Source organism: Meles meles, chromosome 1 (assembly GCF_922984935.1).
Source record: "Meles meles chromosome 1, mMelMel3.1 paternal haplotype, whole genome shotgun sequence".
In the NCBI taxonomy this organism is placed as follows: Eukaryota; Metazoa; Chordata; class Mammalia; order Carnivora; family Mustelidae; genus Meles; species Meles meles.
Genome location: NC_060066.1, coordinates 53523843 through 53551330, shown reverse-complemented (window position 1 = coordinate 53551330; position 27488 = coordinate 53523843). Strand labels below are relative to the sequence as shown.

The 27488-nt window shown below is 39.4% G+C and overlaps 1 protein-coding gene across 1 annotated transcript; it reads left to right on the top strand.

Annotated features, from left to right (window-relative positions):
• Window positions 1–152: 152 nt before the first annotated feature.
• Window positions 153–26981, top strand: CHMP4C (charged multivesicular body protein 4C). The gene is made up of 5 exons (XM_046023176.1): window positions 153–528; window positions 19612–19789; window positions 22438–22552; window positions 25444–25609; window positions 26041–26981. Exons 1-5 carry the CDS (start codon window positions 339–341, stop codon window positions 26103–26105), a joined length of 714 nt encoding a protein of 237 aa, XP_045879132.1. The 5' UTR covers window positions 153–338; the 3' UTR covers window positions 26106–26981.
• The last annotated feature ends 507 nt before the right edge of the window (window positions 26982–27488 follow it).

Sequence of the window (27488 nt, the reverse complement as noted above, 5' to 3'; positions counted from 1 at the left end):
ACTTTGCGGCAGTCATGTTGATCTTTTCAACTCTTTCCCCTGCCCTCCTTGAACTCCCAGAGGGCCGGGTGGCGCCGGCCGGGACGGGCACGTCCGACCCGACTCCAGTGCCCTCCCCGCCCCAGCCGCGCCGAGGGGCGGGGCCCAGCCGGCCGCCAGGAAATGCCCAGGAGTTTGTGTCACCTGCCCCCGACGACTTGTTGGTTCCCTGGAGCGCTGCCTTCTAGCTCTGGGCGCCCCCCGAGACCAGGGGACGGTCTCGCTTATCTGTTCCCCCGGCGCGGCCCGGGGAGCTGCTGAGACACTCCCGGGACCGCTCGCCCCTCTAATCCACAGCCATGAGCAAGCTGGGCAAGTTCTTTAAGGGGGGAGGCTCTTCTAAAAGCCGAGCCGCTCCCAGCCCCCAGGAGGCCCTGGCCCGACTTCGGGAGACCGAGGAGATGCTGAGCAAGAAACAGGAGTACCTGGAAAATCGAATCCAGAGGGAACTGACCCTGGCCAAGAAGCACGGCACGCAGAATAAGCGAGGTAGGCTTGGGGTCTGGCCGCAGGAGTGAGCTCTCACCCTTAGGCCTCCAGCTCTTTCCTTGGGGGCAACCAGGCCCACAGCACCTGTTCCTCAGGAGGCCAGATTTACTCCCACAGCCTTTCTAGGAACCGGTATTGACCCCCAGGGCCAAAACTCTGGAGTCAGCTGAGCAAGGCACAATCCTGGATGGCAAAATGTTAGGGAGTTCCAAGGAAGACCAACAACAAAAAAGCTCAGAATTAATGTAAAAAAAAAAAAAAAAACAAAACCAAACTAAACAAACAAAAAAGATTATGAACAAAATATAAAAATTTTAAATAAAGACAGAATTTGGTATTATTGATTTTTTTTTTCTTTTTACTTCTGGCTCTTATGACGTTCTACAAGGCACTTTTTTACTTTCTTTTTAAAAAAAGTGATATTTTGTCCATCGTGAATTTTGTTGCATTAATTTTGAATTATAAAAGCTTTGCATTAAAATATTATTTATCTTGATTACTGACTTTTTTTGCCCCCCCCTTACATTTTACTCCTGTCTTACCTTACCCTAGTCCAGCCCTGCTGACCTCAAATATCAAGTTTTCTGTTATGTGCTTATGTATATTGAATCACACATTTTAACTTGACTGGAAATCTTCTGTGAAATGTATTCTAGTATGTTCTGGTTTGCCTTAATCCTAAGCCATTGAAGAGTTTAGTTGGCTGTTCTGCAGTTGAGATGTTATTTAAAAAAAAAACAAAAACCAAAAACTAAACTAAATATTATATTTCCTATCACTGATTTTTACCACACAAAGGACTTTGAACCAGTAATGATTCTTGGTGCTCCTGTTGCACCTTGAACCCTTTGTTATTTTCCAGAGTTAATTGGTTTCTTCAGTGTACTGCTCTCTTTATAGAGAATAGACGTAAACAATACAGTGACACATAAAAACCCAGGGAGAGGTTAAAGTGATTTGGTCTTGTAACACCAGAAATAAAAGTGGTTTTGTAATGGCAGACTCAGAAATAGAAGCGGCAGTCCAGGACTCTGCCCACCACCTAACCCTGAACTTGCATCCACAAGTCAGACTTCTTTAGTCGAAACAAAGCTCTGGGAAGATTTACTTAACCCTAAATGATGCTGCCATTGTTTAATGCAGGAAAGGAATAATGCCTTCTTGAGTTGGCCTTGAAAACTCTGCCGCTTCCCATAAAAATGTGCCTGATACATTTGTGTCCACTTACTACCAACGATAAAAAGGCCAAGTTTCATTTTTCTCTGGTGCTGCTCTGCTACGGTAGTCTAGCCTGTTTTAGAGTTAAATGCTGGTTTCTATTTTTACTTTTTGTCCGAAAATATTTTGGGAGCCTATTTAGTGGCAATTTCTAGAGAGATACCATGCTATTATGACCTGCTAAAAAGTCATGGCCATTTCTGTTTCTCTGTTCTTTCTCTTCTGTTTGATATGCACTCTGAAATTTGCATAATGTCTGTCAAGGGTTGTCTGTCATCCTTTTGTGTCTGTATATCCCTTTATCTACACTGGTGGCTCTGTAAATACTGGTTTAAAAAATCTTAAAAATTGAACATCTGCTTCTAGGAAGTGGTAAAAATATAGAATTGCTTTCAGAAGATAAAAATGTAAGGTAATATGCATTTTATTTTTTTCAGAAATGTTCTCCAATTGGTAATGCGCTAAAGTATACTACAAATTGGCTTTATTAAGACCCTCTCCCAACATTAAAGACAACATTAATTAAGAGCATCAATCTAACTTCCTTAAATCAGAGACGTAACAGATGCAGGTATCATGTGCAAATAACCAATTGGGGTTAGAGAAGCCACTTATTCTTTATCGCTTATCCTTGGGTATTAGCCCAGGCCGGGTTCTACAGTGGTTCTGGGAGAAGAAGGAGGCTAGTTAGCCTGAGTTCATCTGTACTCTAAATTATGGAAAGAATTCAATCACAGGCCCATGTATTAGAAACCTTGTCAGTATCAGCATTTTTCAAATAAATCAGATAACCCATGTACAGATAGTTTGTTTTCTATTAGCTACCAAGAAATATTTTCACATACACAGTGTAATCAGGCCTCATATAGTTAGTACAAAATGGGCCTTGTGTTACACAAGGCTGTATATTATACAAGACTGTATATTGTCCTATAAGGGCTGTAATTTATAATCTGAATGACACAGTGTATGTGCAGTTAAAATTTTACTTCTAGACATGGTTGGTCAGCTAGCATGCTGCCAAGAATAATAGGTTGAATGGCCAGCTAGCATTGTATCAGAAAGAGGCACACTCCTGGTCATTACAAAGTCTTTAGTGGTCTATTTCTTTACAACAACAGAAGCTTTGACAGCATTCTGAATGTAAAAAATGGGACATTGGCTAAAATAGTTTAGAGACACCTTCTTGCTTCCCATGGCCCAACAGGCTTAAGAATCTACTAGGTGTATAATGAACTTAACATTAGAAGGGTAGTGAGGCTTGATCTCAGATGCGCACCAAGTCCAGTTCTTGGTTGGGGTGTATTTCTGACAGAGGGCACCTCCCACAGGACTCAGCACCCTACAGGGGACATTGTTGCCTTGAGTGAGATTGTCATATGGGGTGGATCAGAGCCCCTGAAAGGACGAGTCAGGACTTCATTGAGCTAATGGAACAAGCTAACAAACTGTTTTTGCTTGCCAGTGTATGTTTGGTTATATAGAATTTAGTCTGAAACTTGCTCTCATTGTATCTCATACCAAGTTGTGCAGGCATAGCTAATTCTTCTCACCTCAGACTTCTTCGGTAGTTACCGTAATCTACTAAAAAGAACCTGACTGTGCACCACCAAATTGGTTTTGCAACACCTATGATATGCAAGGCTCTGTTGATCTAAAAGTTTAACACTTGGAGCAAGATTTATAGTTTGGTTAAAAATTTTGGAGGTCTGTGAGGGTGGAGATGTGGTAACTGGGTGATGGGCATTAAAGGGGGCACTTGATGGAATGAGCGCTGAGTATAATATGCAACAGATGAATCACTACATTCTACCTCTGAAACTAATAAAAAAAATTTTTTCTAGTAGCCGTATTAGAAAAAGAAAAAAGAAAAAAAAGTTGGAGCTTGGAGATTCTTTAATGCAGTTTATGTAGATTACCTCGCTTTATGGTTATACTGGTCATCTGCTTTGTGGAAAAGCAAACTTTTTACAGACCACTTAGTTTTTTTCTCTTGAGCGCTGTCATCAAGAGAAGTTTTCTTTTCTTTCTTTTTTTTTTTTTTTTTTTAAGATTTTATTTATTTATTTGACAGAGAGAGATCACAAGTAGGCAGAGAGGGAGGCAGAGAGAGAGGAAGGGAAGCAGTCTCCCAGCTGAGCAGAGAGCCCAATGCAGGGCTGGATCCCAGGACCCTGGGATCATGACCTGAGCCAAAGGCAGAGGCTTCAACCCCCTGAGCCACCCAGGTACCCCCAAGAGTAGTTTTCAATCCTGGTTGTATATTAAGTCACCCTGCTGCCGGCTCCCAGTCCCATAGATTCTGATATAAATGATGGGAGTGAGGCTCAGGCACCAGTATATTTTAAAAGGTGCCCCCAGGGGGTGCCTGGGTGGCTCAGTCTGCCTTTGGCCCAGGTCATGATCCCAGGGTCCTGGGATCTAGTCCTGCGTTGCACTGGGCTCCCTGCTCAGCGGGGAGCCTGCTTCTCCCTCTACCTCCCCCAACTCCTCCCCCCTGCTCATGATCTCACACTCTCACTCTCTTTCTCTCAAATAAATAAAATGTTGAAAAACTAAATAAAAAACAATATCACTAGGAGATGGCCATAGGTTATCTTTTGTTTAAATATAATGTTCTGATCCAGGTTTTACACATTTGATAGGAAGTAATTTAGTGTTGTAGTCAGGAGCCTCGGCTTCAAAGCAGACAGACCTGGGATTGATTCCTAGCCTTGCCCTGTGGCTTAGACATTGTGTGGCTTCAGACTGTTTACTAGGCGCATCTAATTCTCAGTCCCCTCGTCTGCATAATTGTGAGGATAAGATTGATCCTCAGAGTTGTCTGGATTAATGACATTATTGTATAAAACTCTTAATTCAGAGCTCCATAAATATCGGCCATTGTAGTAACAGTATTTTCTTTTTCAGCTAAAATTGTTTTCCTACTAAATTCCATTTACTGGTTCAAATTTTGTCTTCTGGAATAACAGAATAAATCTACTCCACCTGTCATGTGAAGACCTTTCATATATTTGAGGACAATAGTCATTTCTTTGTGTCTCCTGTTCTGTGACCTTGACTCCATCAGTCACTTCTCAATTACCCCTTACTGTGCTGAGGTTTGCTTCCCAGGGCCGGGTCTAGGGGGAGGTGAGAGACCCCTAACATGCACTGTGTGACCCTGAGAGTGATTGTCCCCTTAAATTTACATCCTAGGTGTCTCTGTTACTTACCTTGTCCTAGGCTGAGCAGGAACATCAAATATGTAATTACGTGGAGAGGGATAGATCCAGAATGGGTTACCCATGGCCTTAGGCTATGGGAAGTGGACTGAGAGAGATGAAAGGTTGAGACCAGGAAGGAGTGAATTTGGCCATAACCCCTCCTCAGGGTCATTACACGTGATTCTGGTGAATCCTGGCAGCTGAAGCCCTTCCATCTCTTCATCAGGTATCTGATGAATGAGACCCTAAGGCAGAGTCAGTCTTTTATTGGAGTAAGCCCACTCACTCTGAAGCCTGGGATTTATTTTATTTTATTTTATTTTTGCGGAGGGTTGGTGGGGGAAGGCTGAATTTGCTTTCAGAGTCAGACTTGGTCTTCCTTGGAGTTGGGGGTGTGACCATGATCCCATTGGTTTAGCCTGGACTCTTAAGTTTGCTTTTTACTATAGTCATCACATAGCTGAATTCTGCAGTCTCAGACATCAGGGACCAGAAGGATTTCTGTATAAAAAGAATCACATCTGTGTCAGCTGTGTGTCAGCTTTGCACCAAAGTAGTGAGGGCACAGCATGCGTGGCTCAGGTAATATGAGACTGATGCAGAAGGCCCTGGTGGATGGGAGCTCCCTTGGGAGATATCACTCCCTGGTGACCTCGTTTCTTAAGAGAGTTTCTCAGATAGGGCCCTCAGATCACCTACATCTGAATTCCTTGAGGGTGTTTGTTATAATGTACACTCACAGAGACCCTCCTCAAAATTCTAACATAGTGCGTTGAATGTAGGGCCCAGAAATCTGAACTTGGAACTGATAACACAGTGATTCTGATGCCCACTACAGCTTGGGAAACTGAAGAGGTGCTTAATATTCGATGAGCAGCTAAACTGGTGACCTGTACCCTCTACTGTTTTCTTCCCTCCCCATGCCTGTTGTTGCTTCCTTCCTCCTCCATCTCTCTGGGACCCAGATGAGCACTACCTATCCACCTGCCTTCTGTTTCCTGCTGAAGACACATTTCTGAAGTTTCTGAGAGATCCCCTGTAGCCGGCCTGAATCAGTTTTCCTGATGGAAGTTCACATGGTACTGTGACTCCGTAGTTCTCCAGTATTCAAATTACAAGCAAGCGTCATCATAGAGGGTTTGCTTGCCTCCGGTTATCTGATTTTTAAAAAGATTTTATTTATTTGAGACAGAAAGAGTGTGTGTGTGTGTGTGTGTGAGAGAGAGAGAGAGAGAGAGAGCACAAGCAAGGGGAGGGGGACTCCCTACGAGCAGGGAGCTGTATGGGTCTGGATTCAGGGACTCTGTGATCACGACCTGAGCCAAAGGCAAACACTTAACCAACTGAGCCACTCAGGCGTCCCTGATTATCTCATTACCATACTCCGTGTATTCTGGAGCCAGAGAAAAGAAAGAGTTGTGGTGTTTTTTTGTTTTTGATTGTTGTTGTTCTTAAAGGTTTTATTTATTTGTCAGAAAGAGAGAGCACAAGCAGGGGGAGTGGCATGCAGAGAGAGAACCAGGATCCCTGCGGGGAGACCAATGTAGAACTCCATCCCAGGACCCTGGGATCATGACCTGAGCCAAAGTCAGACGCTTAACTGACTGTGCCAACCATGCATCCTGAAAACAAAGAGTTTTATTCCTGGGGCATTAAAAACCCACATGCAAGTCAGGTCTTATTCTCCAGTCAACTGTTCTGCTCTCTTCTGGAAAACATAGATCAATGAAAATGTGACACTTCCTCAGTTTTTACCCCCAGTTTCTCTGCCCCAACCTCAGGAGCCCCCCTGGGGCTTTCACCCTATGATTGGGGAAACCTAAAACATCTGAGTGGTCCCTGGGAGCCTATTCACTTAAGTTGCTGTATTAAAACTTCTCACATTCCTACTACCTCCCTTTGCCCTCTGAGCCCTGGCACGACCCTGGTAGACTTATACCTCCATTCACCCACTTAGATATCGACCAGCAGAATACCCTGGGCTTGTTATCTCTTTTATCTGTTAATATTGCCTCGGTTTGTTTGTGCTTTTTCTGATGAGGATCAGTTGCTTTTCCCCAATGGAGTTGGAAAGAGTGAAAATTCCCAGCCAGATTTACCCTCTCCCTGTTTAAATCAATATGTTAGGCTTGTGTTCAGTATTTTACATTTCTGTTAAATATCATCGTCTTTTCAATTAAATCTTAAAATTCTACTTTTATTGACTTATGTGTGCACTATTTCTTTTTGTTGAACCAGTCACAAATTTGATCAACAGCTTTTTTTTTCTTTTGTTAAAATAATATTGAATAAGACAGAACCCAAGGACAGAGCCTCATGGCATGCTTCGAGACTTTATTCCAGGATAACCTCTGCATTATAGTAACAATATCTCATCTCAGATTCAAGTAAGGCATGATTACCAATTTGACAGATCAACACTCCGTGAGTTCTGTTATCCGTCTCACTATCCATCTCAGGAAGACACCTGATCTGCATTTCTTGCCCATATCATCTTATTTCTCATTCCCTTTCCCCTAACAATGCTTCAGTATACATTGTGGATTATATTCCTGAAACCAAACTACATTCACACACTTCTGCTTCACAAATGCTGATTTATGAACTGAGAGTGTATGAGCTTCACCAGATTTACCAGGAGAGCTTTTTAAAATGACATACCAGGAGATTCTATTTCAAGAAATCTGGGAAAAGCTCAGGAATGTGATACTCAGGCCTTTCGGTTGATTTTGATGTGCTAGAAGGCTAGTGGGTGGTCTATGGTGTTTTTTTTTCCTTCCTTGAGTCAGCATCTCGTAACCCAAAGAAAACAGGCCAATGAGGTTAGTTTGATATTTTTCATCTTTGTGAGCTCATATTGGCTTCTAGTTATCATTGTCTTCGTTTCTAATTTCTCAGAAACCAGAGTGTAGGGTGTTTGTGCTCTAGAAGCATGCTTCCAAGTATCTGTGGCACACATTTTTACAGTTTGCTGATGTGTTGTAGCTACTTCTAGAAGGGTAGTTAGTACCGTTTCTTGTGTTATATAACTACACTGAGTTTTTCTTTTCCTCCATGAATTTAGGGCAGCATTGTACATTCTGGAATTGTCATTATTATTGTTCTTCATTTAAGTTTCACAAAGCTGGATAGTGGAGCTTTTCACCAAATACTTACATTGTACAAAGAATATAATTTCTTTGATATATGCTATTTTGCAGTTAATTGAATTAGACACAATAAGGTAGAAAATTTATTATTAACACCATGATTATGCCAAAGTCATATGATTTATACAGTTCTGAGAAACTATAGCAGGAGATTATTGTAAGCTTGCCCTCAGCTGTAGTTAGAATTACTTGTGTGTTTCTCAGTATTTAGAACTACTAATTGCAGGTTAGATTTCATTTTCAAGAAAATGGAACAAATGCAGGATAGTGTAATTGATGAGATGTCAGGCAAGTTCTAATACCAAGTTTTTTAAGATTATAGTGCTTGGCTTTGGCAATCAGGTTTGGAAAGAGCAAGCATGATTTATTTTGGGATTCATTTTTTTTGTAATATGCTTAAGTACATGTGACGATTTGTACTTTTTAAAAAAAAGATTTATTTATTTATTTATTTATTTTGAGAGAGAGAGTGAGAGAGAGTGAGCACACAAGCCAGCGCACATACAGCAGGGGGAGGGACAGAGGGAGAGACTCTCAAGCGGACTCCCCGCTGAGCACAGAGCCTGACATAGGCTCTGTCCTATGACTCTGAGACCATGACCTGAGCCGAAATTACAAGGCCGATGCTCAACTGACTGAGCAACACAGGCGCCCCTCTATTTGTACATTAAAGGGACCAAATTATTACAGGTACTTAAAAAATATTTTTAAAAATTCAATTCTCAATCTTTTGCCTTTGTAAACTGTAACCAGAACTTTTAATATACACTGGTAATTTTAGTTTCTCCTACTTTTTTTCTTCTTTTTTTGACCGTCATTTGCTAGAACTCAGCAAACACACAATTGGCTTAATAAAGTTTGCAGAAGGAGAAGGAGCAAAAAAACAAGAGTCTGGAACGAATGAAAAGCAACTAGTAATCTTCTTCCTGACTAACTGGCTTCCCTATAATAGAGATCTTGCTTTCTTACCTCAAACAGCTGGTTCTTTTTTTTTTTTTTTTAAATATTTTATTTTATTTGACAGACAGAAATCACAACTAGGCAGAGTGGCAGGCAGAGAGAGAGGAGGAAGCAAGCTCCTTGTGGAGCAGGGAGCCCGATGTGGGGCTCGATCCCAGGACCCTGGGATCATGACCTGAGCCGAAGGCAGAGGCTTTAACCCACTGAGCCACCCAGGCGCCCCCAAACAGCTGGTTCTAATAGGGAATGCTTATTGGAAATATTTGGGACTTAGTCCAAAGTTTTTGCTTTAAAGCAGTGAGAGTCCTAAATCCAGGCCCATCAGTCTTTAAGCCCACTGCTAAGTCCTTCTCCCAGATATCTCTGACTTGTGGGTATTTCCAATGAGAGGATGGGGGCTAGCCAAAGCCTACTGTGACCTGCTCTGGGCAACCTCTTTCAACTCTCCCTCTTTCTAGTGACTTAAATACCAATGCTGTGATTGCTACCTTTAAAACAAAATCACCCCCCGAAAGCAAGCAAACAAGAATGGTGATTTTAAAATAACAGGAAAGGAGAAGCTGATTATTCTCTGTTAAGAGTGGGAATATTTGCAGTAGAAGTTAAAGTATTTAAAAATAACATTTAATGTCAACCATCCAGCTTAAATAAAATAAAGTGCATACTTTTACAATTGGCTCACATGTAAATTTAGAGGAATAAAAACCTGCAACCAAATATTTGACAGACACGTTTGACATTTTATTCTCTATTTAAGTATCAATTTCTGGTGAATCTTTTTGGTTCTTTCACATAGTATTATATGCTGCATATCCATAATGGGTGTGTCTTATTTGCTTTAGCAATAATAACATTGTTCAATGGGCCTTTCTCAGCAAACAGTGCAGATTCCATGACCACTTCTTGCCATATATTTATTACATGTAACTGAAAGTCAATATAACCTTGGAGTTAGAACAAAGATACTATCCTAACTCAAAACTTAAACTTCATTAACTGCAGCAAGAAAAAAAATATTATAATTATCTTAAACCAATTTATACATATTTTAAAGATCACATATATATGAGCCTTTGGTTTATCTTTTTGTGAGCAAATGAAAAATTTTATTTATATTAACTACCTTCATTTGTGGAGTATTGTTCAGCCACTTAAATTGCAAAGTTAAAGAATAGTGTAGTTCATCACCAAAAGCAACGTAAACCTATTCTTAAAGAATTTCAAATAGAAATAGTGATCTCAAGGGTAGGAGCTATATTTTCTAGATTTGTTGATCATAGGATCGCAAGGCAATTATCATAAAATCATAGACGGTGAGGCCTGAAGGGCACTGTAGAGACAATAGTTTGGTGGTTCTCAGGAGCACCTGTAAGCCACAGACACAGTAGTAGGAGATATTGATGCAGTGAATGAACAAGGAATACTTCATACAAATAGAAAATAGAACTATGTTACACATGCAGACACACACATATATACACATTTATACATACACACTTATTCATACATACATATATGCACACACATACATACAGATACATATACACGTGTATATATGTACACATGCAATATAGAATTACATTTATAGGTACATATGTCTACCCTCTAGAATTAAGCATAAATGCTATTTCTGACTTTTTCAATTTAATATTTGCTGCTCTGGTATTCATACTATTTCCCTGCATTTTAGGCAGTAGCAGGACCATAGAGGTTACCAATGTGTGTGAGGTTATTAATAGGACCAGTAGCAAGTGAAAAACTCATCCAACCCATTCTATGTTCTGCCTGGTCAAATATTTAGTTGGGTTTTTACAAAGAATATCAAGTACATTCTAATGACTGCTTTGGTATGTTGTTCCAATAGCAGGTTAATTCGACTTGCCTGGCAGTCGACCTCAGAAGCAATTATAAGAAATAAGAATTTCAGTGGATATATAAAATGAAGTCTTATGCAAACATTCTTCCTTTTTTGACAACTCAAGGCTGATAGCACTTTTTGGTCATGACTTTTCACTCTCAGATTTAATAATCTCTTGTGCGATATCCTGGCAATAAGAACTGCTTCATCTCCAAAAGTAACTGTGAGCTTTTTAGAAAAAAAAAAAAAAAAAAAAAAAAAAAAGAGTAGCGTCATTTCTGTTGGAAAGTACCTTTAACTTCCTTTGTCCATTTCCTTTCTTTCTAGAGATGGGAGAAAGTGCTAATTATCTTCTTTCTAATCTTTTCTACTTCATAACATTAATCAGTCACTCGTTCTCTTTCTTTTCCACAGATTTCGGTCCAACATTCGCTTCCAAATGTCCTTTTCCTCAGAATATCTCTTATTTACTTTCTCCAATCTCCTTCCTTTCCACTGTTTTCTCAGGCATCTGCTGCACCATTGTATAATCCACCACGTCATTGTTGTGTTCTAATCTTTTAACTTGCTCTTTACCCTTTTATGACATTTAATATTGGTGAGACCTCTGAAAATATGGAGGTTACTTATAAAATCCAGCCGGTGTGGCAGGCTGGTGTGATTTGCTCTATTTTGGGGTGGATGGTTTCTGGCTTCTTGTATATCTCAGTGAGAAAATTCACATTGTCGTCCAGCAGGAGATTTGCATCAGGGAGAGCACTGGGGGCTGGGAGGACTCCATCCTGTGACACCTGTTATCATTCATGCTCTCTCCTGAGCTGTGTGTTTACTGTTTGTGTCTACGTGTAGACTGTCACCCTGGCTTCATCCCCATCCCCTCCTCTGTGATGCCCTTCCTTACCCTCCAGAGAGAGCTTGTCCGTTCCCTCTGTGCAAACACCTACCTCCTATGTGGCGCATTATTCTCTCTCTGTCTCTCTTCTGCTACTGAAATGTAACTTACACATGTTAGTATCTGCAGTCACAGTTTCTGGAAGATAGCGTGTGCTTACTAAATGCTTGTTTCACGATGAATAAGTGGTTGAACATTCTCTTCGTATTTGACCCTCTGAGATTATAGCCTTATTTCTTTGTCCCTGCGGTACCCAACATAATGGTGGTCACGGGGTAGATCTTCAGCACATACTCCTGGAGTGGCTGAAATGAATGGATGAGAATATTTTTTTCAACTGAAGAAGGCCAGGGGAATTCATGATGGGGGGGTCCTAGTCAAATCAACCTTCAGTTTTTTAGTATTCTGCCAGCTGTTTTCAATCTAACCTGTGACTTTGAACAAAAGCATTTTGTTTTCATTCTGTTTGCAAAAAGCTTACCATGAATGATGCCTATTCAGATGGTGTTTTTCAAGAACTAAAACAAGGTACCATAAATAGAAGGTATTCTTTAATTGATGAAGTGATTTGTATGTGAGTAAGAACAGGGATCACCTTTAAGGTTCTCAAATAAAACAACATGATTATGGCACTTCCCAGTTAAAAGCAAGAGATGACACAGTCGATTATGTGTGACGTATGTCTCTTAAGCACTCTCTGGTAGTTCTTCTAGGCCTCATCTTTCAGGTCTTCTCTAAAGATCATCCATTCCTGGTAGAGAGAAGAGCTATCATAGTGCAGTTTCATATTTCACACACGGGTTTGTCTTTCGTCACTGGATACGATGGTTTCTGAAAGGTTCTTCTTTTTTTGGCAACCAATAGATTAACAATACACACATGTATACACTCTTTTTTTTTTTAAGACTTTATTTATTTATTTATTTATTTGACCCACAGAGAGAGATCACAAGTAGGCAGAGAGGCGGGGGCGGGGGGAGCAGGCCCCCTGCTGAGCAGCCCGATGTGGGACTCAATCCCAGGACCCCGAGATCATGACCTGAGCCGAAGACAGAGGTTTAACCCCTTGAGCCACCCAGGCACCCACACATGTATACACTCTTAAATGAATGAAGAACAGACTGACCTTTAAAACCAAGATGGCCTAGGGGCACCTGGGTGGCTCAGTGGGTTAAAGCCTCTGCCTTCGGCTCAGGTCATGATCCCAGGGTCCTGGGATCGAGCCCCACATCTGGATTTCTCCTCCGTGAGGAGCCTGCTTCCTCCTCTCTCTCTGCCTGCCTCTCTGCCTAGTTGTGATTTCTCTCTGTCAAATAAATAAAATATTAAAAAAAAAAACCAAGATGGCCTATATGTTATATGAGCAATGAAGCTGTAACTTTTTTTTCTGCCATTTTTAGTTACTTTTCATAGATGACTGAAAGCCTTCCTCGTCTGGCCATGTAGTAGTGGAGTAAAGTTGTGTAAGGCTGGTGGAATTTTGGTTCAAGTGAGTAATTCTTAAGTTTCAGTGTCTTTCCTCATGAGGAGGTAGTAAGGGCTCTTCATGTATCCCTTCCCAGCAGTCCGTACAGGTCATTGTTCCGCATCTCCATTGCTGAAGGAACGTCACTGTGAAGCCAAGAGACAAAACCCCTGGCTGTTTCTCCACCACAAAAGAACACAGTAGATTCCTTTGTTTCAGAAAGAATGCTGTCCAGGTCGCACCTGCTGCTTAAAGGCACATACAGGAGTTTGAAGATTGAATTGCACCTCCTGCATGGGTTAAATTACATGGCTCTGAAAACATCCTTCTTTGCCAAATCAGGAACACTGCTAAATTTGCAGTATTTGTTCCTTGTCTTTGAAAATAGGCAGCTATGTCTTTCCCAAATTGTTTATTAGAAAAAAATCAAAGCCTTCTGACTCCTGGTGGGCCTGAGGCATCATCATTTCATGTGAGAACAAGATCACGAGTCTCTTCACATATATTTCTTGGCTCTTTGGAACATAAGGCTCTTGTCTCAGTGTTTGGAGGAAATATACCAGACCAGGAAGAAGGCACAGGAAGTATCCGGTGTCCTAGGGGGTCCAGCTACACAGGAATCACTGGGTTTGTTCACACAAGGTGATCTGAAACATGGAAGTCAGATTTTTAATTTGGAGGACTTTGCATGTGAATCCAGATGCTTCTGGTAGATCAGGCTTAATGCTTGGCTGGTTGCCAGAGTTCCTGCTTCTTCCTGTTGACCCCCTTATCCTGGGGCCAGGGTCCACTGCCATTTATTATCATTCTTATGCTATTTTTTATTACAGTAGGCTAAATATTCCTCTCTCAGTAGACTAATATTCTCTCTCACAGGTGAGAAAACAAAGAAGGCCTTTCTCCCTAACCTCTCTCTGCTTCATTTACCTTTCATTACCTGCCTGGCTCCTTCTGAGATTAGGACTCTGGTGTAGGCCAATCCGTAGTTTGTGGTATGGGAATTAACATGTAAGTTGAGATCCCAACTCTTAATGAATTTTCAAATTTCTCCCACATAATTTGAGGGGCAGAAACCATGTTAACATAGGCATTTAAAACTGTGTTCAAACCAGAACTCATTATTATCAACAACAAACATTTACGAGGTTGGGTATTATACCATGTGGCTCCCACCATATGGTTTGGACAACCCTGCAAAGGAAATAATGATGGTGATTGTGACGATCCTTAGTAGTTAGTAATCACTCATTATGTGTCAGGCACAAAATACTTTGCATATTTTATTTCAATTAATCCTTAACCTTAACCACAAAATGAGTTATATCTTCATTTTCCGATAAGCAACCTATGCAAGGTCACTCAGCAATGAATAGATGGAGCATAGGTTTGAAAGTAGGCAACTTGACTCCAGAGTACAGTGGTCTGTTGCCGTCTGTATTATTGCTGTTGTTATTATTATTATTATCCAAGTAGGGAAGATCACTTAAGAGTTAAAATTATACCCCAAGCTTATTATGGACAGTTATTAATTGGTAAGGGTAGGATTAAAATGTAACGCTGAAGTCTCATCCTTTATATCAAGTTGCTTTTTTTTTGATTTTTAGAAAGTAAGCTAAAATTATTTCTTACCAGGAAACATGGTATATTTTTAAATAGAGAAATCTAAAGTTTTTCTAAAAAGAAAGAAAAAAGAAAATGCTTTTGGGTCAATGGATACCGGTTAGGTTCCAAATAAGTATAGACCCTGAACCAGCCTAACAGGATAAGGAGGAGACACACTTGGAACACTCCACTTCTGGGTATGTTGGGTGGAGATGTGTATTTGAAGTTTAGCTTCCTAATATTTTCTAATGTTTTCTAATATTATGTTCCTGTTATGGTGAGTTACAGCAAAAAAGCCAGTAACTTGTTGCTCATTGGCCTCAGAAATAAGATACACAATTACATTAATTAATAAATGTTAGGTAATTGCTATTTTTAATAATAATATCTAATTGCTAAGTGTCTACCTTGCATGGGGACTGTATAAGGTATTTGCCATAAGTTATCCCTAATTCTTAAAACAATCATCCAGCCTTGTGGGCATTATATCCCCATTTCCAGAACATCACAGTGAGGCTCAAAGAAGGGAAGTCACTTACCCAAGAGTACACATCTATTAAGTCATGAGAGAAGAATCACATTCTGGCCTTGAAGGCCATACTTTTCCTAATATACCATGCTGTCATTATACTGTGTTAACAAAATTATCAGATTTGTTTATTTAATACTCCTTCATTTCATCTTCTGTAAGGTAGATCAGTAATAGTATCTACTCTTGGAGTTTTTGTGAGAGTTAATGACCATTCACATAAAGCACTTAGCATCAGTTTAGCATATAACAGATGCTCAATGTTAATTTTTGTTATGTATTTTATTGGCCTTGTGCCAGGGCCTGAGCCAGGTACTGGGGAAATAGGAGACTAGAATACTACATCTTTCTTCCAAGGGCTTATAAATAGTATAGGGGAGATGGGGTAGAATAGGTTTTACCAATAATTATAATCCAGTGCAGCAAGATATATGGATCCACAGGCAGGGTGTTAGCATGGAAGGCCAATTCCATTCTTCCCAGGCTGGGGAGAAAACCCCTGCACAGCTCTGGTCATTAATGTGATGAGAGCCTCTCTACAGGGTGATATTGTATGATATCATAGAAGGGACTTTATGAAGAAAGATTTTAAAAAATTGTTTTAGTTCTTTCCTAGAGGACAGGTTAAGCAAATAAAAACTCTTTTCTAAATAAAGTATCAGTGCTATTCAGCGGGGACTTAAATTGTGATTTTTGCACCTGGAGAGGGAGCCAAGCGGAACCTGAGAACTCCAGACTTGCACAGTGTGCAGGCTGGGGAAGACAGTTACCACTCACCAGGGAGAAGGAGAACAACGCTCTACACCTAAAATAAAGGCATTCTTTGTCAAGCCTTTCTACTTGCTCCCTCCCATGGAGTACCACACCCACTTCTTCTAGAGCTTTGGGCAGCCTTGCCTTTCAAGAGACCTCATGGGAAAACACTCTTAAGTAACTACAAGAAGCCTAGCTACTTACACTAACTATTCTGGTCTTTCATTGATAGATATCAACTTCTAACACAGACTCAAAAGAATTTAGATGAAAGGTAATTGCAAGAAAGGATTAAAATAAGCAATGCAAACAGCCAAACCCAAGAGAAGAGAGATAATGTAGGAAATGAAAAACATTAAAAACAAAACTTGTGTTAGTATCTTTAGGGAGATTCAAGAGGCTATTGAATCATAAGGCGAGAATGGACTGCCATAAAAATGAGCAGCTAGAAGAAAAAGTTCTTAGAAATTAAAAAATATAATTGAAAATAAATAAATAAGTGGGCAAAAAGTAAAATAAATGTAGTTGAAGACTACTTAGTAATTCAGAATATAAAGTTAAGGAATTATCCTAGAAGATAGAATAAAAAGAGAAAGAAATTAATAGATTGGAAGATAGCACCAAGAAACTCTGTTTCAAAACAGAGAATGGTTTGGACAAGGGTACAATTCAGATTATAATACAAAAATAAATTGGGACTTCAGAAGAAAGTAGTCAGGGGCACCTGGTTGACTCAGTTGGGTAAGTGTTGCTTTTGGCTTAGGTCATGATCCCAGGGTGCTGAGATTGAGCCCCTTGCTGGACTCCCTGTTCAGCAGAAAGTCTTCTTCTCCCTCTCCCTCTCTCCCTGCTCATATTCTCTCTCTCTCTCTCTCTTTTTCTTCTTGAAGAAGAAGAAGAAGGAGAAAGTAGGCAGAAATAATGGAGGGGAAAGAAGTAATAAAAAACGTAAAAGATACAGTTTCTCCAAACTGAAGGAAGACTTAATTCTTCAGGAAAAATAAAACAAACAAAAACCCCCTCACCAAATATTTAGTTGGGAAAAGCAAAAAATAAAAGACACACACTTAGTCCTGTGCTGCTGAGATTTCATAACTCAAACATAAAAAAGAAAACTAACTATTCCCAAAGAGGAAATAAGCTAACAAATTTTCTACAAAGGGATAAAAATAATATTATTATCAAACTTTTGGAATATTGATTACCCAATGACAATGAAATAGTCAAATCTTTGAACTATTTCAAACCTAGAATTCTGTAAAAAAAAGTTCCAAGTATTATTCAAGTTTGAAAAAAAACGACATTTTTAGACCTCTAGGTATTTAGAGAATCTATATCTATGCACCTTTTATGAAAAAAAAATTTAAGATTTATTCCGGTAAAGGAAAAATAATCCACGAAGTAATGATGTAGGATACAAGAATCAAGAGTAGGGAAATAAGCCAGCTACTATAGCTTAGTGTAAATTGTTGAAATTGTATCTGCCAAACTTAATGCAATTGTTAAGAAAAGTTTCCTTAAAAATTGGAAAGGATAGTAGGGGGCACCTGGGTGGCTCAGTGGGTTAAGCTGCTGCCTTCAGCTCAGGTCATGATCTCAGGGTCCTGGGATCGAGTCCCGCATAGGGCTCTCTGCTCAGCAGGAAGCCTGCTTCCCTTCCTCTCTCTGCCTGCCTCTCTGCCTACTTGTGATCTCTCTCTCTGTGTCAAATAAATAAATAAAACCTTTAAAAAAAAAATTGAAAGGATAGTAAAAACAACTAGTAATCATCTAGAACTAATAAAATTTTAGACTATTTCAATCAAATGTATCAAGTCAAACTGAGAAAGGAATCTTATTTGGGAACAATAAATTATAATTAATTTTTAAATTAAATTTAATTTTAATTTTAATTAATTTAATTTTCAACATGGATAGAAAACTCAATTGTATATGTCTTTTTTAAATATAAGAGTATTCTTTGGAGAATAAATTTAGTATATATAACTGTCCAACAAATTATAGAGGGGAAAATGGACAAAGAAAATTTGATCAATATACATAAAGATAAGACAGCAAAAATAAACAAAAAATATAATAGAAAACAAAAAGGATGATAATAAAAAGACAATTTTAGATAACATATCAGTTATTACAATAAATAAACATGAGTTAAAATCTTATATTAAAAGATAAAGACTATTTGAATCTGTTGAAAACAGTTACACAAACTACCTATTCAAGTATATGCTACTTGTAAAAGGTGCAATAGAGCAAATGGAAAATAATTTTGAAATAGAGGTCCCCATAAAATTATAACAGGCAAATTGTAACAAAAAGAAAACTGAAACATTAATATAAAACAAAATGCAATGTAAGGCAAAGAGGATTAAATGGGACAGAGAGTGATATTTCATATTGATAACCAGTAAAATCTGACAAGAAACTATAATGACTATGAGTCTTTGTGCACCAAACAAAAAGCATTAGAATAAGTAATCCAAATCTCTTGGAATTATAAGAATAAATTGATCAAAACAGTTTGAAGAGAGCCTTCTTTCAGAAATCTCTGTTGAAGTAAATTGTATGTGCTTTACTCTGAAACCGTAAAGCTATTTGAGTTCTTTTGTCAGTTCCATTTAATTATATTTATATTAACATTCTTCTGCTGCTCTTTTCCTACACTGTCCTTAAATACCCTATCAAAACTCATATTTTAAGGTCTTTTTTTTTGCAGGGGTGCCAGAGTCAAAAGGACTCCATTAATTTTGTGATTTTCAAATGAAGCAGGTAAAATTTTTTTGCTAAAGAGCTAATGGGAGTATATTTGGATATTTCGCTGAAAGCAACACTTTTCTTTTACCAGCATGCCATCATCTAATCCTTGAGTATGACTTTAACGGTATTGATTTTGTGGATGCTCATGGTTAGATGTAACCTTGCTAACCATCTCATAATCATTTTAGACCAAGACATGAAACTCATCATCCTAGGTTTTGGTTCCAGCTGCCACTCACTGTCTACCTTCAAGAAAGTCACATAACTTCTCTGGATCTCAACTAACTTATCCCTGAAATAAAGAAATTGGACTAGAATAGTTATTAAGATTTCTTTCTTCCTCTAAAGTTTTATTTTTCTACTGCATGATTTTTGCTCATATTTTTATCTATTCTTTTTCTAAAATCCTATATTGACAAAAATACTTCTGAGAAATATTTTATGAATATGAAAAATGACTTTTCTTTTTCTTACCAGATCTTTGGAAGAAAAGAATAGCAAAACATTCGAGGGAGTGGTAGTTGGTGCAGGTGATTGAAAGGACAAATGTTAGTGTTAGTTTCTCAGCTTTCTTTGGCGCCCTCGTTGTCCGTAGGGATCAACAATGCTGAGTCTATGGTTGGTGTGGAGCAAATGTCTCTTGAGTAAGAGGCTTGGGCTTTCTCCTTATAAATGTGGCTTCTCCCTTATTTAGCTGCATTGCAGGCACTAAAGAGAAAGAAGAGGTTTGAGAAGCAGCTCACTCAGATTGATGGCACACTTTCCACCATTGAGTTCCAGAGAGAAGCCCTGGAAAACTCACACACCAACACCGAGGTGTTAAGAAACATGGGCTTTGCGGCAAAAGCGATGAAAGCAGTTCATGAAAACATGTGAGTGACTTTGGTCTTCCTCCAAGTCATAAATTCCCTCAGTGTTGAGAAGAGCCTTTGGAACTCCATGATGATTTTGGTAGGAAGGGAGTTAGTTATTCATTTGAGGATTTTTGACATGTTGGAATGGAATGCCCCCTCAAAGAAGGATTAGAAGTTAGAATAGGGAAGAAAGAAAGAAAAAAAGACCATGAGAAAATGAAGACATTCATTTCGCCCTTATGTTTCCCAGTTGTCTCAATATTGTCAGATACTCCAACTATAAATGCTTTTACACTATAGTTTTGTTTTTAGATGACTTTATTTATTTCAAAGAGAGAGGGATAGAGCTCATGAGCAGGGGGAGAGGCAGAGGGAGAGGTACAAACAGACTCCCCACTGAGCAGGGACCCTGACAAAACAGGACTCAATCCCAAGACCCTGAGATCACTACTGAAGCCGAAGTCAGACATTTAACCAACTGAGCCCACCCAGGTGCTCCTCACACTGTAGTTTTTAAAAGGCCTAAATGTTGACACCTGTGAGTGTTAGAATGATCAAATAATGGTTGCCAAACTTTGGTTATCAAACCTTTTGGAAAACCCCAAAAGAACACAGATGCCCAGGTTCCTTGAAGCAAGGTAGGGATTGGGCCTTTTGGTTTTGATCACCAAGTTCCCCAGGTGATTCTATTACTAACAGGTGTTTGTGAAACATTGACCTGGAATAATAACTATGAGCATGGATTTAAGGTCAGATTTTTCTAAGTTACAATCCCAGTTTCATTACCAGCTATCCTTGAAGCAAATTACTTTGTCTATCCCTGATTCAATTTCCTTAGCTATAAATTGGAAGTAATAATAATACTTACCTCATGTAGTCATTGTGAAAGTCAATGAGATGCTAGATACAATGCACTTAGTTTCTGGCACAAAGTAAGCATTCAGTATCAATATTCATCATGGTAGTGGGGCTGGGGATAATTTGCTTTGCATCTACACTAGGAAATCCATGCTTGGGACCTGATCCTTTCTTGAGATTGGATATGGTGGTGAAGTCTGGGTCAAAAATGCATAAGAACAATGAGTGGCTGAGGGATCTAGAGAAGTGTCCATGGATGGGAAGAGTGGTGGGCGGGGAGGCTGGGGCCAGGGAAGACTTCTTTGCTGACATTTTCTTGCCTTGATGATTCCTTGACAATCAGCTATCATTTTGACAGCTTCAGAAAGATCATTAGAGTCGTTATCACAGTCAAAGTCCTCTCTCACTGCTGTCAGCGGTGTGCTGTGTCACAGAATCACAGCCTTTCTCTCCAGGTAGTTGAGCAGCTGCATTCCCCTGAATTCCTTCCAAGAAAAATTCAACCTCAGGCCCAGACTTTACTCCTAGTTCCTTGTATATTTGTTCTAAATATAATAATTGGAAATAAGGGGTGGTAGGAGGATGCTAAAAGAAAACTTTTTATGTTAAAAAAAAAACCCCAAACCAAAAAACCTTGGCTTTTCCCATATAACAGAGTCTGGGAAACTTGCAAAATATTTATTCCACTGGAAGTCACAATTTCAGTGTTTAGGTTGCTTAATAATAAGGAAAATTGTCACTTCTTTGGTATCGCATCAATTTGCCCTAGTTTCAGAGTTGGAGGAATGATTCAGAGATGGGGTGGTAGAGAAGCAGTCCAGATCCTGGCCTTAGGCAGGTGGTTAGGTCTGGAGGGAGGGGTGATCAGGTGCTAGGAACTGTCATCAGAACAGCTGTCCGTCATGGGCCTGTGGCGACCTGGGTTTCTGTGCCCAAGTTGCTGACTCTTCTGAGGGCTTCCCAGGCCTCACCCTTTTCTCATTAGTGTTCTCCCCCCTGGCATCAGCAGCTGTGGGTAAGCCCTTAGGAAGTCAGGATCTCAGAGCCATGAGGCATTCTAGAAAAATCTCTCGTTCCAGAGTTCAGCTTCTCTAAAAGGCTGCTGTCAGATAATGGCTGATGAGAGTTGCCATAGCTTATCTTAGTCATGGTGGTCCTTGGTGGTCCATGGCACCATTTCCTGCTGACTTAATATAGAGCAGCATATATTATTAAATACATTTGCCTGCCTACCAGACAAAATTTCAAAATGCATCTACAAATATTGTTAGTTTTAGTCTCTAGTGACTCCCGAATGTAATGGCTATCTATCACATATTTAAAATATATGTGCATATGCAGGATTATTCATTTTCTTGCAATGCAAGTGATTTTTTTTCCTATTTTATTTATTTTTTTCAGCATAACAGTATTCATTGTTTTTGCACAACACCCAGTGCTCCATGCAAAACGTGCCCTCCCTATTACCCACCACCTGTTCCCCCAACCTCCCACCCCTGACCCTTCAAAACCCTCAGGTTATTTTTCAGAGTCCATAGTCTCTTATGGTTCGCCTCCCCTCCCCAATTGGGAGAGGGGGAGGGGGCTATGGACATTGGGGAGGGGAGGCAATGCAAGTTATTTTTAAAGTTGATAAATCTTATCACCAGAAATTTTTGTTATTCTACTGAAATAACTAAGAGTTTACATTAAATTACCTCCTTTTCCATATAGGATTATATCTAAATTCATAATTTTAAAGTAAACTTCTGAAATATTTCTTCTTTTTTTTAACTTCTGAAATATTTCAACAACATATTATCTCCCAGGGATCTGAACAAAATAGATGATCTGATGCAAGAGATTACAGAGCAACAAGATATTGCCCAAGAAATCTCAGAAGCCTTTTCTCAGCGGGTCGGATTTGGCGATGACTTTGATGAGGTATGTAACACAGTGTAAAGAATGGAGGATTGTGGTTGCTGGAAAGGATAGCTTCCTTCCATACGTAGCAGGTGGGGGTTCTTAAATATTTTCTTAAATATCATTAAAGAATAAGTGGTATTTGTTAGCGATGTATTTCTCTTAAGGAGGCAAAGAAGTGCTGGCAACCCTGATTTAAAAGAAAGATTAATATGGTTTAGCAAACTACCCCCTAATTAAGTTTTCAGCTATTAAGGAAAGGCTGCATGTGATTATGTAGAGTTAGTGACTTTTAATGGCTGAAGCCTAAACAGCCCCATTACAAGGAATCAAGTGCTCACGCATCTGGGCAAAACAAAGCAGATTGTGTCACTCTGCAAGGAACAGACATATCACGCTCTGCAGTTGTTAAATTAGAGGTTAGTCTGCCTCTGTTTATTACGCAGGCTATGAAACAAAATAAATGTAGAGTGGCATTATTAACACACACATTCCGTTTAGATTAATCAGTCCAATAATAGAGACTCTAATTATAATGGTGGTGTCTGCACTGTGAATTTCAGTTGTTCTACTCAGAGCACATATAAGTAGGACTAGTATGTTTCGAAATGTTTCCAGTTCTCTGATTAATATGGGAAAGAATCTGACTTTCTGCATCTGCACTGTAGTAAAAATGATGCATCTATGAAGTAAGATGTGGTTGCGTAGAAACCTGGAAAGTGAGAATTAAGTGCAACAACTTTTAAAAAGGTTTCTACACCCGTGGAACTTAAACAAAACAAACAAACCAACAGGGAAAAAAAAAGACAAAACCTCCAGGCTCTTAAATATAGAGAAGTAACAGGCGGTCGCCAGGGGGCCTGTGGATGAGGGGAGGGTGAACAGGTGAAGGGGATTAGGAGTGCGTTTATCGTGAGGAGCTCTGAGGGACACATACAGTAGTTGAGTCACTGTTAATGTTAATTATACTGGAATTAAATAAAAAACTCTATCTCCTCCTCCCCCCCCAAATGGTATAGACCAGGGGTTAGAAAATTTGGCGTTGAGGTCAAATCCTTCCATGGTCTTTCTGTATGATGCCTGAGCTAAGGATGTTACATGTGTAAAGGACTGCAGAAAATAAGAGCAATGATCATAGAAACAAAGAACGCTGTGCAACAGAGACTGTATGTGGCCAGCAAGCCTAAAACATCGCTATCTGACCCTTTACAGAAAATGTGGCCCAGCCCTGGTTAGGCTAATAAGCATCTAATGAGTGCATTACGTATGATATGGTGAGAGGGGCTCTGGACTCGAGGACATCTGGGTTCTGCCATTTGTTACTTTGTGTAAGTCTCTTCACTTTTCTGACCTTTAGTTTTCTCATCTGTAAAAGAAAAATTACTGGTTTGCTAGATTATCTCTGAAGTTTCTTAAATTCTAAAATTATTTTTTCAGTGAACAAGTGTTCGATACTCAAAGTCTATAATCGATGGGGGAGATGATTATTCTCTCATATTGGCTAAAGCAAATATCAATATCTTCTTGGTGCTGTTGAAACTAGCGGGTGCTATTGGCAGTTCTGGGCACACATTCAGTGTAGGCTGGAGTGGGCAGCCATTACTGTATCGGCTATATTTGTTCCCATTTACTTTGCGAGCAGAAGTAGGCATCACAATATTCATTCTGCAGGCATGTTATTCATATTGTCTGTGGAAAACTGAAAGCACACAAGTACACCGGCCATACTATTTCAATCGCCCTGATGACATACACGTTCATGATTTATTTCCTTTTCATGAGGTAGATTTAACAGTGGTCAGACAGTCGTTAAGCTTGCTGCACATCTGATATAAATTGACTTGATCCAATATTGTGGTTGGCTTAAGTATCTCCTGTCATGGCCCAGAGTATTGTTACTCTTACTTTAATAAAAGATAATGATTGGTTTATTACCTTTCTCCCACAATCGATAATGAATTCCTGAAGTGTAGGGACTGTTGATTTAACTTTGCATCCCCAACACCGAGTTCAATACCTAACCATGAGTGAGATCTCAATAAATTTGTTCAATGATGAATGAATGAATAAACAAAGAATCTCCTTGGTCAAATGTAAGAGTGCCTTAGGTCATTTCCAGTAGCGACAGTCTTAGAATTCTAATAACAACAAATTTAGTGTTGACTCCCAACCTCTCTCAGAGTGGGGGGCGGGGAGGGCTTGGACTCAGTAGGCATGGCCAGTTAGATCTGAACCACCATAGTTATATCTGACATAAGGTGACTTATGCCTTTAAAGTCTCAAACTGGTCTTGCCTCTCTAAGGTTCTCAGGGCAGAGAATAGTTTAGGATTAAACCAGACTCTCTGAGACTACAGCTGAAAGAAGGAAGTACAGTGTACCTACCTTGAGTGGAAGTTTTCTAAACCCAGACACACAGAATGATTTATACTGGCTTTGGTAAGTTAACAGAGAAACCATAGTATTTTTTATTCTTTTTACTTTCTGTACATTATGGTTTTGCTATACTGGTTGTTTTATCTTCAAAAGCATTAGCTGAGATGAAAATATTTATTTGCTCCAATTAAAGTTTTACAGATTCTTAATTTGTTACAGTAAAAAGATACATTGGAAAATAATGGGCAAGGTGTAAATTTCCTAGAAATTGTGGAGGTTATATATTCAGCTAGCACAAATTACTTGAATAACTGTTTACTGAAGTATTATAAGATTAACTACGACAAATTTGCACAACCCAAAATATTCATTTTTTAATCATTGCTCAGTGTTGCAAAAAAAGACTTAGTCTTAAAATAAATATTCCATTTCACTGGCTTCTCACATCAATTGGGTAGCAGATGTTCTTATTATTGTGTTTGAGGAAACCCACTTCCTGAAACGTTAACTCCGTAATTTTCTTTCTCCTATGTTCAGGATGAGTTGATGGCGGAACTTGAAGAATTGGAGCAGGAAGAATTAAATAAGAAGATGACAAATATCCGACTTCCAAATGTGCCTTCTTCCTCCCTCCCAGTGCAGCCAGAGAGGATGCCAGGAAGAATGTCAGCCACGTCCTCCACTGTACACAGATCCCGAGCAGGTCTGCTGCCCACCTCAGCTGCCTGTGGTCAGATAGTTCCCTGAGATAGTTAGCCAGGTTGATCCCTTTTAGCACTTATTTTTGGTTTTATAGATACACACCTTTTTTTTTTTGTTTTGATACATACCTTTTTTTTTTTTTTTTTTAAGAATTTACTTATTTATTTGACACAGAGAGAGAGAGACACCACAAGTAGGCAGAGAGGCAGGCAGAGAGAGGGGGAAGCAGGCTCCCCGCTGAGCAGAAAACCCGATGCGGGGCTCGATCCAGGACCCTGAGATCATGACCTGAGCTGAAGGCAGAGGCTTAAACCACTGAGCCACCCAGGTGTCCCTGATACATACCTTTTAATACCCATATGCAAACCCGTTTTTTTGTGCTGCAGGTGTGAATGTCACCAATTGCTAATTTTTATCCATTTTATGTTTCAGCATCATCCCGGAGGGCAGAAGAAGAGGATGACGATATCAAACAATTGGCAGCATGGGCAACTTAAACTAAGATGGAATTCGTGGACACCTGAATTAATGAGCTGTACATAAGACATAAAAAATGTTTTTGCCTCATTCAGAAGTTAACAAAGGCCCTGTTTTATATTTACACTGGATGAGTAATTGTCTTCTAAGCCTTATAAATAAAAGTTACAAAGAATCATGTGTAGACGTCCAATCAGGGATGGAAAACAACTTCCTGCTAGCATCTTGGAGGGTCTCCCCATGCTGATGGGAGGGGGCATTCTATCTTGTTACATGCTACTGTATTTCCAGTCCCGACACATACTAGGTGCTCTGTGTACATTTGTTGAAAGAATATGGATTCCTGTTAACATACAAAACATGTAACAGTTTATATGCCATATGAAAGTGATGTGTTGATAGCTAGAGAAAATTACTTTCTTTTCTAAGGGAATGCAAGTTTACTGTGTGCATCTGTTAGGACATATCTATCGCATGGTAAATGTACATATACCATGTCTCTTGTAGGAGAGACTTCATGTAGGGAAGTCTTGTGTGAGTCTCTACGTCAGTAGTTTCATTTGAGTTTTGCAGTTTAAAATCTTAAAGGAGCTTTAATTGACATTTATTATGGCAATTAAGCCTGGAATAGGGCAATGGATGCACTTCCCAAAATGTCTGAAAGTGCTAACAGCTTACACTGCTGAACAAGGATCTCCTGGGTATAATTTAGCCACTTAGGAAGCCATGTTAACACTCCCAGGCCATTATGATGCTGTTATGGCTTCCGCGTGCTCGATGTGTGAAGGTTCATTCTCTTCTATTCTGTGCTCTCTTGTACATTTATTTACCCTTTACATCATGTTCTTTGTAAAGACATAAAAATGGAGGCAATTAAAAGTATATGATGAATAAAATTTGGGTCATAATTATTTTTAAATGAAAATAAATGACAAAATTATGTATTGCCCATATGTCATGGACCATAAAATGACAAATGTCATTATATAAGATATTCTAGAATTCCCTACTTTTGCTGGGCTACATAGTGGAATGGAAAGAACACAAGAGCTGGAGGTAAGAGTCCTGGATTCCAGCCTCTGCTCTGCTGCTAATGCAGTATGATCAGCCATGTCATAAACTCTGAACCTCTGTTTCTTCGCTGGGAACTTTAAGTGTTGGACTTGATCTCTAATTGGTCCATCCTGCCACAGGCCTTTTGCATCTGCTGTTCTTAGCAGTCTTCCTGCTACCCACACACAGATACCAAATCTTACTTATTCCATGAACCTTAGTTAAAATGTTCTTTATTTTGAGAAACTTTTCTTGATTGCACAGATTAAATCAAGTCTCCCTGTTATATGCTTTCACAGCACTATGCTCTCTCTCTAATCACCTATCAGGGTTTATATTGCTTGATTGTT